The 17,026-nt window shown below is 37.9% G+C and overlaps 2 protein-coding genes across 2 annotated transcripts in view; one reads left to right on the forward strand and one right to left on the reverse strand.

The window, feature by feature from the left end:
• Positions 1-2,544: 2,544 nt before the first annotated feature.
• LOC119572252 (wiskott-Aldrich syndrome protein-like) lies at positions 2,545-14,190 on the reverse strand. The gene is made up of 9 exons (XM_037919257.1): positions 14,135-14,190; positions 8,331-8,444; positions 7,716-7,841; positions 7,483-7,584; positions 4,767-4,866; positions 4,466-4,634; positions 4,175-4,292; positions 3,530-3,899; positions 2,545-2,606 (listed from the first exon to the last, which is right to left on the reverse strand). The coding sequence occupies exons 2-9, from the start codon at positions 8,427-8,429 to the stop codon at positions 2,560-2,562; spliced, it is 1,131 nt and encodes a 376-aa protein (XP_037775185.1). The 5' UTR covers positions 8,430-8,444; positions 14,135-14,190; the 3' UTR covers positions 2,545-2,559.
• A 1,674-nt stretch (positions 14,191-15,864) lies between these two features.
• LOC119572253 (trifunctional purine biosynthetic protein adenosine-3-like) overlaps positions 15,865-17,026 on the forward strand; it is a 9,681-nt gene continuing 8,519 nt past the window's right edge. Inside the window, 2 exon segments of the mRNA XM_037919258.1 lie at positions 15,865-16,071; positions 16,999-17,026. The exon segment at positions 16,999-17,026 is cut by the window's right edge and continues 137 nt beyond it. Coding sequence (XP_037775186.1) covers positions 15,880-16,071; positions 16,999-17,026 — 220 coding nt within the window. The 5' untranslated portion in view covers positions 15,865-15,879.

A 17,026-nucleotide genomic window follows, 5' to 3' on the forward strand; every position in this document is an offset into this window, starting at 1 on the left:
CATGTCGTTGACAGGAGCTGGAGGTCGTGGGGCTGGAGGGGGACCACCAGGAGGTGGTGGTGGCCCTGTGGCTGCTGGTGGAGGTGGAGGAGGAGGAGGTGGCGGGGAAGGGTCCGCCCGAAGAAGGAAAGGGGGGCCCCACTCGGAGGAGGAAAAGGGGGGGCAGCTTTTGGTTCCCCCTGATGAACCCTGATATGGTGATGGTGGTGGTGGTGGGTGGGGATGGTGGACGTCGGGGGTGGAGGCGGTGGGGTGTTGGCTGCAGGGGGAGGTGGTGGCAGAGGGCTGGTCTTTTGTCCTGGATGAGAAGACAGGCAAAATGATAATGGATAAAAACATACAGGCTAAAAAGACATTAAATAATAAATTCATTCTCATCATTTATACCAGTGGAATCAATACAGATGTCTAAAGCTCAGGAGAGTTGTTAAAATAATTTACATATATGTAAGATATTTTTAATAAAAGAAGAAAAACAAGAAAACATGAGCAAAAAAACAAGCTATACTTGTACAAAGAAAATTGATAATGTAAGGCAGACAGTTTCCTGTAACGGTCTCAACTGAATAGCTATATAGTTAAAGAAACCCTACAATCATATAACTTCATTCCTTCCTTTGTCAGTATTGAAAATGAAATGCAAACTTTCAGAATACACACAAAAACTTTTTCCATTTTAAAAAACCCAAAAAACAAAAGGAAAAAAACAAAAAAAAATAAACTTCATAAAATTTCCAAATAAAAAGAAAAAAAAATTTTTTAAATACAGGACAAAACAGTTATTGAAGTCAGTAAAAAAAAAATAACCAAATAAAAAAAAATTAATAAAAAAGGTCCTGCCAACCCTGCATAGGGGCTAAAAATAATAACAAAAAAAACCACATGTTTAAAAACCGTTATCCCGCATTAAAGGTTATAAAAATAGAGGGTATAAAAAAAGGGAAAAGAGATTATGGGAAATGCCCCCTTTTTTTAGTTTTATGTGACTAAGTGTTAGTGTATGAGCATGAGAGTGTAAATAAAAGTGCCTGTCAAAATGTGTGTGTGTGTGTGTGTGTGTGGTTTTGTTTTGTGTGTGGGTGTTGTGTGTGTTGTGTGTTTTGTGTGTGTGTGTGTGTGTGTGTGTGTGTGTTTTGTGTGTGTGTGTGTGTGTGGGTGTGGGGTGTGTGTTGGGGTGGGGTTGGGTGTGTGTGTTTTGTGTGGTGTTTTGTGGGTGTGTTGTGTGTGTGTGGTGTGAGGGGTTTTCTGTGAGGGTGGGCTTTGAGTGTGTTTTGTTTAGTGTGTTGTGAATTTTTGCGTGAGTGGTCCCCTGAGTGTGTCTTTGGAAATGTGACTTTTGAGGTTCTGGAGGTGATGTGAGTGTTTTGTGGGTGTGTGAAGATGGTGTGTGTCGGGGGTGTGTCTTTTGGGGGTGGGTATGTGTGTGAGTGTCTGTTTTTAGTGTCTTTTGTTTGGGGTGGTGTGGTGTGTGTGTGTGTGTGTGTGGGGTGTGTGTGTGGGGTGTGTGGTGTGTGGGTGTGTTTTGGTGGTGGTTGTTGTTTGGGTGTGTGTGTCTGTGTGTGTGTTTTGTGTGTCCCTTTTGGTTTTGTGGGGCTGTTTGTGTGTGTGTCTGTGGTGTGTCTGTGGGGTGGGCTGGAGTGTGTCTTTTGTGTGCTCTGGGTGTCGTGAGTGTGTCTTTTGAGTGTGTTTTTGAGTGGTTGTGATTTTTGGGCTGTGAAATGTGTCTGTGAGGGTTTTGGAGTGGTCTGTGAGTGTGTTGTGAGTGGTTTTCTGGGGGTGTCTGTAGTGTGTCTGTTTAGTGTGACTTTTGAGTGTTTTTGTGAGTGTGACTGTGAGTGTGTCTGTGTGTGTGTGTGTGTAAAGGGGCCTTGGGGGCTATGTGTGTGTGTGTTGGTGTGTGTGGTGTGTGTGTGTGGTTGGGGGGTGTGTGTGGGGGTGTGTGGTGTGTGGGGGTGTGTGTGTGTGTTTTGTGTTGGGGTTTTGTGTGTGTGTGTGTGTGTGTGTGGTGTGTGGTGTGGTGATGTGTGCATGTTGTGTGTTGTGTGTGTGTGTGTGCATGTGTGTGTGTGTGTGCATGTGCGTGTGTGTGTGTGTGTGTGCATGTGGGTGTGCATGTGCATGTGGGTGTGCATGTGCATGTGTGTGTGTGTGTGTGTGTGCATGTGTGTGTGTGTGTGTGCATGTGTGTGTGTGTGTTTGCGTGTGCGTGTCCATGCATGTGTGTGCGCATGGGTGTGGGCGTGAGTGTGCATGTCCATCTGTGTATGTGTCTGCGTGTGTGCATGCATTAGCAAATGCATTCTTATGTCCTTGGGTGTGAACGTATGCACACTTTCCAATGTCAGTGTTTTGACTCCCCTTTTGCATGTGTAAATGCCTGGACTTTTCCATGAGTGTATACATATACCATATATAAACATGCATGTGAGCATGACCAAGCACATGTTAAAAAGACATAGTGGATTCATTCTAATTCATGAGCAAAGTCTTTCATCAATCCCATGGTTAGTCAAGTTGACAAAGGGAAGTCAACAATAAAGTTCAATTCAGGGGAATATATCAATCAGTCTTACCATCAGCTACCACTTGCTCTGCCTTCTCTTCATCTAAGGGAATAAGTTGGGGGCAAATAAACCAGTCAAAATCTAAAGTGGGAAATTACAATGTGCTTGCTTAATATCATGACAATAAATCATGAATGCCATTATGGTATTAATCAAGTAAAATGTAAAAAATAAATAAATACATAAATAGATAAATATATAAAAAGCTTATTATACATACATATATTGTTAATAATATATATATATTTTTTAATAAACTACCTTTCTGTAAATCTAAAATAATGATTCAAAATACGACCACTCTTTAAAGGTTTTTGCTAATAAATTACACTGAAGAGATATTGTCATGATTTTTAAAAATTACTAATTACTTTCATTTCTACAGGATGCTAAACTTTCTTTTTATTTTACTAACATCTGCAACCATCTCCTTTAATAAGTAAAAAATGAGGGTATCTCACATACTTCTGAATTATCAAAACACTTGCTTCTTCTGTCTCACCCCTATCTAGCCAGTGGTTCCCAACCGTTTTGCACTCACAACCTCTTTTCAGGCCTCCAACATTTTCAAGAGCCCACCCACCCCTAAACAACAGCTATGTTTTCTTCTGAAATCCACATTTGTTCTAACATACTCTCATTCTCTTCCATTCAGATTTATTATTATAATTTCTTCTCAATCATACAAATCTTTTTTTTCTTTTTTTTCTTTTTACTCTACATGTCTAAGTAAGGTGAAGGCATTCTTCTTTATAGCATGATATATCATAGTGCAGCATAATTTTGCATAATCTATAAGCTAAATAATTGAAAAACCCAAGGTAGATTTATGCATAGAGTGAGATACAAGAACAGTATACAGTGATGATTTTAAACCATGCAACTTAAAAATAAAGATCTAATCATAATGAACCATACAATGTTCATCCTTCCATAACAGAAGTCATAAAAATGACTGAACCCACCTGCAATGATTTGGCCAGGAGGCGGAGGCATGTGACCCCGAGAATGTGGAGGTGGTGGGGGTGGAGCAGAGACTGGAGGAGGAGGAGGTGGAGCATGGTTGTTTGTGCGTGGAGGAGGAGGAGGAGGTGCAGCTCGAGACCCACTGAAGGAATTGCGTGAGGGGATACTGGGTGGTGGCGTGGGAGGAGATAAAGTGTTGGCAGGGGGAGGTGGCATATGTGACACTTCAGGGGCAGCTGGGGGATTCGGAGAGGTTGAGTAGCGCTGAGTCTCTTGCATAGCTTTTTCAACACCTCCATGACGTTCAATGAAGTCGTAAATGAATTCTCGAGTGCGTGTGTCTGATAAGTGCTGCTGGCTCACACCAACCTGTAAAGTATATATAGTATTATTTCGGCTCCAGTAACGTTACATGAAATTTATACATATGTTAACTGTGTTCTAATCTATAAGTTATTTCTAGTGGAGAATGACTTAACTCTGTTAACATATGGCAAGTGACCAAGCAGAACCCCAAACCCTTATAGAAATGTATTCTGCCTAATTTTAGAACTTATTTAAAGATTGGTAAATATTTCAAGGTTGCCTGAAAAATCCAAAACAACCACATACAAAACTTTATGAATAAAAACTCATTCACTGACCATATTAAAGAAGCCCTGAAGCTTTTCATCCATATTGAACTGTGAAAATCCTTTATCAGGATCAAAACCAACATGGGTGATGTGCTTAAAGTCCGTTGGCATTCCAATCTGCTCTTTGCTGTTGGAATTGAAAAGTATCATAATAGAAGACATCATTATAATTAGAAAACATAATGTAAAGAAATTTACACTTGCAACTATCTCTATTTGTAAATGCATCACAAACACAGTAGTTCAGATAGTTTAATAACAACCCCCTGTAGCCATTACAAGCACTCCAATGAAACACACCTAATCTTGTTCTTATTCTTGTTGGCCTTCTTGCCACTCCTTTTCTTGTTGTCATCTTTGGGTGGTAAGGCTGGAGGGGCATGCACCGGGATTTGTTGTGGCTGAGCAGGGATCGTGGGCTGCTGGTGCAGTGACTGCCTCTGCTGCTGATCACTTTGTCTTCTCCTCTCTGAAAAGCATTAGTGCTCAAAATGTTTAACTTATTGCAACAAATTTTTAATGCGTGCTTTCACTTTGTTTCCCTAAACAGATGGTAAAGAATTGTTATGCACTGTGCCACTAAAAATTATGTAAGACTTACCCTCTCTCCTGCGTTGTTTTACAGCAAGCCGTTCATTGATAGCTCGACTGAATGCATTTGCTTCACCTTCATCAGCAAAGTTTAATCCTATCATCTGGTCCTATTTGAAGAGATTGATATTCAATTACAATTATAGCTTATACTATATAAACCCTACATCTTAAATCCTATAATTAAAAATTAAATTCTTGAATATGACTAATAAAAAGATAAACCTAAGGATACAAAAATAATCAAAATCCTTTACTGACCCTAGATAAGTCCTGCTGTGAAGAAAATTCTTTGTTTACAAGTCCCAATCTCATGTTTGTTTGCAACTGTGTAAATCCCACTAAGGGAATGTGTCTCTCCTTCAAATCTCTTCTGATAATGGAAGTTCCAATTCTGGATAGCCTTCCTAAACTCTGTGCAAAGAGTTGTACTAACAACGGGATATCATTCATTTCACCATCCCATTCAACTTGAACGTTTCCGGATGTGGCTATATTTCTGCCACCTCTATTCTGTCCAACGGTTATGCTCAACCCATCAACATCATCAACTCCAAAATGGTTATCAACAAAGCACAAAATAGTGTCACTCAGACTACGTCTCCTTCTGTAAGAGCTAGGCTTCTCCTGAGGAACTTTTTGGCTAGTTTCTTCAGACCCTTCCATCATGCAGATTTTGCAAAGTGCTCCAACAATTACTGCAGATCTTTTCTGACATAAACACAACACAAGGCAGAATGTGTGCTTTATGAATAATATGACAATGAAAAAGTGCCCCAGCTGGACTTGGTGGTGACAGCAGTATCTTTTTGTGGCCTATTATCTTATCAAAACAATACATAGTAGTCAGAAAAATTGGACATGACAAATATTATTCTTTATTTTTAAAGATAGTCACAAATTATCAGACTGAATCAACACAAAGAAAGAGGCTATAGAAATCACACTATCAGTACTAGTGTAAACATATAAAGTGCTGTGATTTTTATAGTTTGTTATTTTTGTTGATTTACAGTCACATCTAAGTTAACAAACCTTTTAATGATAGAGATGACATTAGGTAAGTGAACCATGATCATTACTGCTCTTTTATGTTGTAATCAAACCAACCAAATTTGTAAACTATACCAAAAGAAAATAAATCTGGACAGAATTTAGCAACAATATCTCATAAATAAACAGAATCTGGACAGTCTAAAGACTGTTAAAGGTAGAGAAAGAATACATTTATCTAACTAAAGTAGAATATACATATAAAACATACTATTTTCATTAAAATCTAAAACTTTACCAGAAATTATTTACAAAACATTTATTCTGCTCATTGGAGCAAGGTAAGTGCAAACAACTAGGTTGGTATCTGCTCCCACACTATTACTTGCTTTATCTTTTCAGTTCAACACACATACCTAAATACCATTATCTTCTGTGTTTCAAAATTTACATATCAAACACTAATATGATAAGGGTATACAATCAAACATGGAAGCATAACAAGTAAAACTCCTTAGAAATTTACATACTTTTTTTTCCATATGTTAAAAATAAGACAACATATGTTTTTCTAACACCACAGACCTACATGGAGAGAGACCAACTGTCTTTTCAAGGTTCCCAGCCTGTGCCCTAGTTTTCTCACACAAATACTGCACCATTATCACATCTGCTAAACATAAGGGCACTTGTTTGTCAAATCATTATCATGGGAGATATCAGTACTGATCTCTTCTTGATTTGATCACAATGGACAATCTTGTCCCTCAGTTTTGTTGTACACCATCTACAATTCTTCAAAATATTCTCAAACTTTTTTTTTCTTTTCTTTTCTAAAGGCTAGGGTACATAGTGCTGAATCTATTTACTTTGAAAATTTCTATTGCATTCTTTCCTCATTCTCTTTTCAAAAATATATGACGAGATGAAATGAGGCAGTTCAGAAAAGAGATACACACATTTAGTTGTACAAGTTTGGTGGATATTTTCCTAAGATTTCAGGCTAGGCTTTGAAGATGTCATAACATTATATTTAATCAAAAAAAATATAAAATCATAAAAATTATGAAATGCCCACAACACAAGAAAAAAGGCTGAAAAGCTATAACAGCCAAGCAAAAAAATATCCTTTAAGCTGAGCATAAAGCATGACAAATTACCTAGATGGTGCAGGCTTACATTAGAAACATTCTCAGCATGAAAAAATCACTGATCCTCCTTTCTAAATTTTTACTAATATAACTTTAATACACTTGTTTTTCATTTAGTGAACATGTACCAACAATTAATTCCCAAAAGCTAGTAATCAAGAATTCACAATCAATTTCCTTTAATCACATACCAAATTAAAATTCATATATCATGAAGATCATTTAATATTCATAGAAAAATAAACAAATCTAACCCTATTTATCCTGCAGCAATTCCCTACCTCTCCTGCATAAGAGCATACTTCAGACAAAACAACTCTTCCAAGTTCAAAAGAAATTACTGATGGACATTGTTGAAAACTATTCCCGTCAATACATCGTTATGACTTTGATTCATTATTTACTAAATGCATTAGAAGGAAAATAAAAACAGCAGTGGTCTGATAGTTATTCTCATATATAAAAATTGACGTTCTAGTAATTACAGAGCAAGCACAAATGTGATCAGGCTAAAACTTTGTTATTAGAAGTAATGTATAATTGGCAAGTCCCCCCTAAATATGAAAGAAAAATGAAACTTACCTCAGCTTCGAACTGATGAAAGAAAGGCATCATAGCAGAGTAAGTAAACTGGTTGTACAGCTCTTGCTCATACAGCCTCACTCCTGCCACTGTGTCATAAACCTTGAAGCACCAAGCAGACACAGAAAAATAAGGTCTTTATCCAAGTAAAAACTATGTCTACAAAACTGTAATTAATTCACTGTCTCAGTAATTACCTTCAAAAAATAAAGATCAAACTCTAATCTGCTAACCTGAATATAATACGATTTTCTTGCATTGTCCTTAGTAAACGTTGCCACACCACAATACCTCTTCCGCCAAGCGTTGTGGTGAGGACCATCTGTGCCAAACACCTGCACCACAGCTGTGCTTAGTGTCTGGTGTATGAAAAAAAATATATATATATATCAATGGCAATACATTTCCAAGAATTTGATGATATCATTGTGGCTAACTTTTTTTCAGAAATAACATAATAAGCATTATACCTGACATGTCACTTTTCAATACTGATCAAGATGACAGTATCATTTCCTATAATAAATATGCATTAAAAATTACATAATAAATACAAAAGAAAAAACAAAACATTGCTTTGTTTGTTACACTGTATATAATGTAAGCAAGGTTACTCTATAAACTCAGGCTCTGAAGAAAGAAAGTCCAACATTACTCTGGTCAAATGTGTTGCTGTGGAAGTCTATTGTGTAATGTTCTCTAGTTGTCTGAAATCACCATGACAAAATTTACCTTAAATTTCCTTATTCAAATCCCTTGGTCATGATTTCCCCATTGAATGAATGACTCTATTTCAGAAACAGCAGAACAAGGACACAAAAACACTGGAACATGGACAGAAATCTCACCTGGCATCGTGGCCCAAGCATTCTAAACATGATCTCGTTTTCCTCTCGACTCAGCAATGTCGAAGACTTATTGACTACCGGTGGCTTTCGGGTCCCCATCTTCTATTATTCTGTCTGAAACAAAGATATATATATTATAAGAACATAACAAGGGTGTTCTCTAGTTTCATTTCTACCATAAGAATACATATTCCTAAAGATAAGAAATTATAGTAGAACTATATACTGCTCATTGTTTATCAGTATGTGGTGCACACTAATACATCTCAACCATGTGAAACTTTGATGGAAATTTTACCAATCATGAATGAGTTATTGATAGTTACTGATAATCATTCTCAAGGCCCAGTACAAAAAAAAAAATGTGTTCCTTGTAACCTGACTCATCTTAATTCTTGACCTGAATATCTAAAATTCTTTAAATTGATTTTAAAATAACTAATGAAAAGGATGTTTTAACACTAAATCATTATTTAATGACCAATGCCTTGTCTCAAAGCTCTAACTCTCTTCCATACTAGTTTACAAATGACCACTTATCAACACAGGAATGATAAAGGGCACTTCGTTTTCTGTGAAATTATCTACAGTATTTGGCGAAGGATGAAAGAGGAGACTGAATTAAATTCAATTTTGGTGATAATATGCTCACCAAATGTAATGTATGGTAACAGATTGCCAAATGACAAATGTTAATTCTCAAAATGCAAACATGCAAAATGCAAGGTTTTACAATATAAATTTTTTGGTAAATACGGTATATACAACTCCATAACACCTCCATTTCCCAATATTTCCGCATTCTCTCTTTCTCCCTCCACTTTCTATGACAATAGTAACTTTTTCCTACTTTTATGCTCCACTGCTCAATAAAACAACCAACAAAAGACACACATTTGAGGTCTACAAACATAAAATATCATATATGCACGTGCACACACACACACAAACACACACACACGCGCGCGCACGCACACGCACGCACGCACGCACGCACGCACACACACACACACACACACACACACTCACCCACTCACTCACTCACCCACCCACCCACCCACCCACCCACCCACCCACCCACCCACTCACTCACTCACTCACTCACTCACTCACTCACTCACTCACTCACCCACCCACCCACCCACCCACCACTCACTCACTCACTCACTCACTCACTCACCCACCACCACCCACCACTCACCCCACCACTCACTCACCACCCACCCACTCCACCCCACTCACTCCACCACCACCACCACTCACCCACCCACCACCACCCACCACCCACTCACCACCACTCACTCACATCCACCCACCCACACACTCACTCACTCACCCACCCACCCACCCACTCACCCACCCACCCACTCACTCACTCACCCACCCACCCACCCACTCACTCACCCACCCACCCACTCACTCACCCACCCACTCACTCACCCACCCACCCACCCACCCACTCACTCATTCACTCACTCACTTACTTACTTACTTACTCACTCTCAAAACCATTGTTTTGTCAGTTACTGAGCAAGAAAACACAGTTTATTTGTAGACTGATTTGAATATCAACATATATATGTGTGTGTGTGTGTGTGTGTGTGTGTGTGTGTGTGTGTGTGTGTGTGTGTGTGTGTGTGTGTGTGTGTGTGTGTGTGTGTGTTTGTGTGCGTGTGCGTGTGCGTGTGCGTGTGCGTGTGCGTGTGCGTGTGCGTGTGCGTGTGCGTGTGCGTGTGCGTGTGCGTGTGCGTGTGCGTGTGCGTGTGCGTGTGCGTGTGCATGTGCCTGTGCGTCTATAAATAAACTGTGTTTTCTTGTTCTGTAACTGACAAAACAATGTTGGATTATAATTATAAGGGGAACTTAAGGATATTTTTCACTTTTCTTGCACACTAGTGTGAAGTTTGAGTTACGATAAGTGTAAGTTTGGGTTTGCAAACATATATTTGGGTGTTGAATAACTAGTACTCTAACTTTATAAATATATTTTCAAAATTGTTATGGAATCCTTCATTATTTAGTAATCCTGGCATGATACAAATGAAATTGTTCCTAATAAGTTTATTTACCACTCTGACTATCTGCTCAGGCATGGGCAGTTGTGATTACAGTTTTAAATTCCCGATATCAAATGTGTGAATGGGATTAGAGAGGTATATGAACCATTAAGACTACAATTATTCCTATCAGTATACTGAATGAGTGCCAGCTCCAGGGAGGACACTATTTCCATGCTCAGGATTCTATTCCTGATACAGGTTATATTACAGAAAACTCAATATTACAAACAAAAATGTAAATTAAACAAATAACAAAATGTCATTATTAGTGCACTGAGTTATTGGCTACTAGAGAGATGATAGTCTGTCCAATTAAAACAATCTATTATTAACTGGATACAGCATACCAAATGATAAATATCAACATTGGTATTTTAGGCCACATGCAAGCTATGAAACACCCATATCCAAGGGGCTAATAATTGTAAAATGCATCCAGTGCACAACCACTTCTATGTAGCATTACTTACCCCTAGCCTTATCACCATGTATTGAGGATAAGTGACACAAAACAACCTATGAGCCCTGTACCTACCAACACATATTATATACCAGCTACTTCATCAACTGAAACTCAGGTAGTTCAAACTTACTCAAACTTATTTTTTGTTCATGGTAGTACATATACATTCATACCTATATATATATATATATATATATATATATATATATATATATATATATATATATATATATATATATATATATATACATATACATATTCTTCTTCTTTTAACGGTAGGTTCATGTCTGAGCCACCGTGGTCACAGCATGATACTTAATTGTAGTTTTCATGTTGTGATGCTCTTGGAGTGAGTACGTGGTAGGGTCCCCAGTTCCTTTCCACGGAGAGTGCAGGTGGTACCTTTTAGGTAATCATTTTCTCTATTTATCCGGGCTTGGGACCAGCACTTGACTTGGGCTGGCTTGGCCACCCAGTGGCTAGGTAGGCAATCAAGGTGAAATTCCTTGCCCAAGGGAACAACGCGGCGGTCGGTGACTCGAACCCTCAAATTCAGATTGCCGTCGTGACAGACTTGAGTCTGACGCTCCAACCATTCGGCCACCGCGGCCTTGACGATCATGGGCTTCCATGATTTTTTCTTAACAATTTTAGAGTGGTGGTTTGCCATTGCCTTCCGCCCGGTGTTTTTATCGAGTCACCATCTCTATTTATCCGGCACTGACTTGAGCTACATATACATATACATATACATATACATTATATATATATATATATATATATATATATATATATATATATATATATATATATATATATATATATATATATATATATATATATATATATATATATATATATATATATATATATATATATATATAATATATATAATATATATAATATATATATATATATATATATATATATATATATATATATATATATATATATATATAAACATGTATATAAATGTCCACACACACAAGCTTAAATTTACATATAAACATATACATACAAGTGTGAATGTCATTGGCTTAATATATCATTTTCCTTACAATCAAGAAATAATTTTTTCTAAAGTCTAGGTAAATTTTCTATATATAACTTCACTACTACAGTAATGATCAAGATGTATAGTGTCCTTTAAAATAGATATTGTCTAAAAATAACTAAAATTATCATCCATACTCTGCATTATCCCTTTTCTATACTACACAAGATAAGCAAAATCATAAGTAATAACATCAGTATCATGATTCAATCAGCTTCCCCATGTAGCTTCATGATTTATATAAATTCTAAGAGCATCCACACTTTCACTTTTATTTTACATGAACCCACTTGCCTTTCCTAACTTTCATCTGCACAGCACAAGCTTAATTAATTTTCATGTGCTGTCTTTTCTTAACCCAATGCCAACGGGGAAAATGAAAAAAAAAAAAAAATAGGGAAAATGCTGTGCTCATTTTTTACATTTTTGTGAAATGTCTCTGCATGTAGATGGCTCTGCTAGTGGTTAGCCATAAAGGAGTCAATTAGTAGATCTTGTGACCTTACCTGATTTCACCTTTCCTTGTATTGGCGGGAAAAACGAATTGTTTACTAGTGCTATGAATATCGATGTTGTCATTTTTATTGTAAACATTAGAATTAATATAATGTCATAAACATTAGTAACTGCAAAATAAGATAGCATAAAATATATTTGTAAATCAACGAAAAGGATGAACGGGCGAGACAGGCAGTACTCATAACTGGCTCATTGGTGACTTAGTACAAGTGTAGCATCTATGTGTAAAACAATTAAACAAGTAAACTCACAGTGGGCATGGCATGTACATACATGCCATACCCATCAGCAAAAGGGTTAATACTTATACACTGGGAGTATTTTATGCACAGTATGTATCAAGTGAATATACAGACATTCTAGTTAATCTGACTTGAGTTATTAAAAACAGTTGTGAATGGATAGACAGACTCACAGACAGGTAAATATGTAAGTTGGTAAAAAGTATGTATGAAGGTTAAGTATGAAGGTAGGTATATAGGTAAGGTAAGGTAAGGTAAAGTAAAGTAAAGTAAAGTAAAGTAAAGTAAAGTAAAGTAAAGTAAAGTAAAGTAAAGTAAAGTAAAGTAAAGTAAAGTAAAGTAAAGTAAAGTAAAGTAAGGTAAGGTAAGGTAAGGTAAGGTAAGGTAAGGTAAGGTAAGGTAAAGTAAAGTAAAGTAAAGTAAAGTAAAGTAAGGTAAGGTAAGGTAAGGTAAGGTAAGGTAAAGTAAGGTAAGGTAAGGTAAGGTAAGGTAAGGTAAAGTAAAGTAAAGTAAAGTAAAATAAAGTAGGGTAAGGTAAAGAAAAGTAACATAAAGTAAAGTAAGGTAAGGTAAGGAGTAGGTAGGTAGATAGATAAGTAGGCAAGTAAATAAGTAAGCAAGTAAGTAAGATAAGTAAATTGGTTATAAACAAATAGGTATATATAGAGATGCAGATACATAAATGTATATGGAGACACAGACAGAGAAATCCACAGATAAATATAAGGTGACAGACATGAAAAAAACAGGCACATATGATTGACAAAATATCTTCCTGCTGCTTAACTTCATAAAAACAAACAAACACACACACACACACACACACACACACACACACACACACACACACACACACACACACACACACACACACACACACACACACACACACACACACACACACACACACACACAAATAAATAAATAAATAAAAACACTACTCATAAAACAACTAAAAAGCAAATACACACATTAAAGAATATAATTCAGAAATCCACACATTTATCCTCTCTCCCAACTAGGAGCCCAAAATGAGCCTTCCTATGCCATATCCCGTGCATCCCACATCCCCAAGCCTCATCTCTTTCTCCTGAGACAGATACAGACAGCGATATAACTGATATGAGATGAAGACTTTTAGTACGAAAATACGGGGAGGGGGAGAGTTATAATACGGGAGAGACTTATTATAAGAAAATTAGAAAAGGGGGAGACTTATAAAAGGAATATAGGAAAATTTGAAAAGGGGGAGACTGATAATAGGAAAATAGGAAAACCGACACGAGATAAAAAAGCTTTACTTCCCCTATTATCTCTGACCCACTTCCGATCTCTTAACCAACACCCATCAGGGCCACCGAAACGGACACTTCCTCTGAATTTTAGTGCAATATAACCCCACCACACTACGCCTAGCACCGTGCAAGAACTCAACAGGTGAATAGCAGGTGTATAATGCCCCATACTTGCATAGATTTAGTGAAATGGGTGAGATTCGTGATCCTCGCTGGCGGAACTGCCCCGTGGTAATCAGTAGTCTCCCGCGACAGTGGGGGGGCGTAGATTAAACGAATTTTATTAAGGAGACTATTTGCAGATTTATTGCATCGTTTATTCATGGTCGTAGTGAGCTAATCTTAAGTGTGTGTATTCTCTATCGACCTTGTGCAAGAATTCACTTGTAGATGCAAATTCTATTCTTTTTGCTTTTCTAAAAGAATCTTAAATAGTGCAATTTTCCTATTCTATATGGGGGTTGAGTTGCGTGCATCTACAGATTTTTAGTTGATGGGTAGATTGTCAGAACATGAAAATAAAGTTATATTTACTCAGTGGAGATTTATATATTTCTTAAAAGGTGAGTAATTCCAAAATTAATTCCACATCAATATCTCCTCACACACACACACACACACACACACACACACACACACACACACACACACACACACACACACACACACACACACACACACACACACACACACACACACACACACACACACACACACACATATATATATATGTTTATATATCTATATTAATAATATAATATATATATACTATATTGTGTGTGATATATATATATAATATATATATATATATATATATATATATTATTGTTGATGTATATTTATATTTAGTATTGTGTGTTGTGTGTGTGTGTGGTGTGTGTGTGTGTGTGTGTGTGTGTGTGGTGTGGGTGTGTGTGTGTGTGTTGTGTGTGTGTGTGTGTGGTGTTGTGCTATGTGTGTGTGTGTGTGTGTGTGTGTGTGTGTGTGTGGTGGTGGTGGTGGTGTGTGGTGTGCGGCGGCGTGGGGGCGTGTGTGTGTGTGTGTGTGTGTGTGTGTGTGTGTGTGTGTGTGTGTGTGTTGCGTGCCTGTGTGGTGTGTGTGTGTGTGTGTGTGTGTGCGTGTGTGGCTGTGTGTGTTGTGTGTGTGTGTGTGTGTGTGTGTGTGTGTGTGTGTGTGTGTGTGTGTGTGTGTGTGTGTGTGTGTGTGTGTGTATGTGCGTGCGCATACTCAACACTCAGACACGCACATACAATCAAGAAACCACATTTCAACTCTTTGTAGCACTTAACAAAAGATAATTATCAAGTAGATTACATTACCATATTAAAACAACGTATAATTCCTGTATTAACGACCATCTGGCGGCACTCGCCCTCAACGACGGACTGACGATGCATTCAGCCGATGTGGTCAGCAAACTCTGTTGCTACTGTGCACTTTGGGCAGCCAAGCGAGGTCTTGTTTCCTGTTCCCTAATCATTCCTTTCGAAACTTATTGTGTGCATTTTGTTTATATTATCACGTTAACAGTCTTCCATTTTTTCTTTTTTTATCTATTGCTCTTGTGAATTCCATCATTGTGTGACTAATCCTGCTGTGTGAGGAAAGTGATGCCATGCATGAATTCTTGCAATGCCGGTGCTCAATAACTCCACTCGATAGAACTCTGCGAAGGACATGAAAGGGTATTCACATCACATAATTCGGTTTCCAGACAGGGTATAGGTCGGTAAGGCAGGAGGGAGACGGAGTGCCCTTAGGGTGCAGGACAGGTTATCCGAACCCACAGACAACCACGTGATTCAGCGATGCGGCCTTGAATCTAACTCCATTCCATTAATTCTTTTGACATTCTCTTCCCTGTTATTTTTAACTATCGAGAACCTCCTGTCCTCGGATGTGATATAAATGTTCTAATGTATTCGAGATTTCCGGAAGTGGGGTGTTTAAAAGAGTGTCAGATTATCCCCGCTGGCAACTCGCTGCTTGGGAGGATCGGGCACCGTGTAGTCTCGACGCCAGTGTTCACTCGGCGTGGGCACTTGTGGGGCGGTGGAAAGTACGCTTGGGATATTTCGAGTTTTGGGTTCTTGTGGAGCAATTGTAAGGTAAATATGGATTAGGTTGTTTGCTTGTTATGAGTGCTGATACGTAACATTCGTGACAGTGAGTGTCAGGTGTTGTTACAGTCAAATAATCTTATTTCTCCCGGTTGATGTGCTTGTAGTGTTAGTGTTTGTTGATAAGCAGTGGTTTCACTTTCATATTCTACAGTCAAATATATCTAAATAGTGTAAAGTAAATTTCATTCGTTCCTAAGTACAATGATTTATTTTACACCAGCAATTACCCTTACGTAAACATAATCCAGCTCAGTACGTCTTACAAACAGTTAAATCAGTTTATAGACACATCGCAACTGTACACAGCTTATATAAGCGAAGGAGATGAAGTAAAATTAACCGCATGGCATTGATGACAAGCTTTTTTTTTTGTTCTTGCAAATGTAATCACTTCTGCGGGTTATCGTCAGCGTTGCGTCAACATCCGCAGGCAAACACGAGGTGGGGGAAGGGGCATTGGCGGTAGGGGGGGAGATGATCAGAGCATTGATAATTTCGATTCGAGGAAATATTTCCTTTTTTTTTTTTTTTTTTGCTTATCTGTCTCTTAGCACTCTGGTAGATATTGCCAGTTCTTTCATACTGTTTATTTATATTTTATTTTGTTTGGGTTTCATGACATTACGTACTATTTAACTTTGTATCGCAAATCGCATTTATGATCAAACATACCTGTTTCATTCCTTTACTCCAAACCTTCAGCACTATTATGCTAACCATAGAATTAATAGTCGACCCTCTAATTAAAACACACACACACACACACACACACACACACACACACACACACACACACACACACACACACACACACACACACACACACACACACACACAAAACACAAAACACACAGAACCACCAAATTCACAACCGAGGCTTCATCTCGAAAACCCCAACCCGGTGCCCCGTAGATGAGCGTCGTCCTGGTTCTGGGCTCGG

The sequence above is a fragment of the Penaeus monodon genome, chromosome 4 (assembly GCF_015228065.2).
Source record: "Penaeus monodon isolate SGIC_2016 chromosome 4, NSTDA_Pmon_1, whole genome shotgun sequence".
Taxonomy (NCBI): domain Eukaryota; kingdom Metazoa; phylum Arthropoda; class Malacostraca; order Decapoda; family Penaeidae; genus Penaeus; species Penaeus monodon.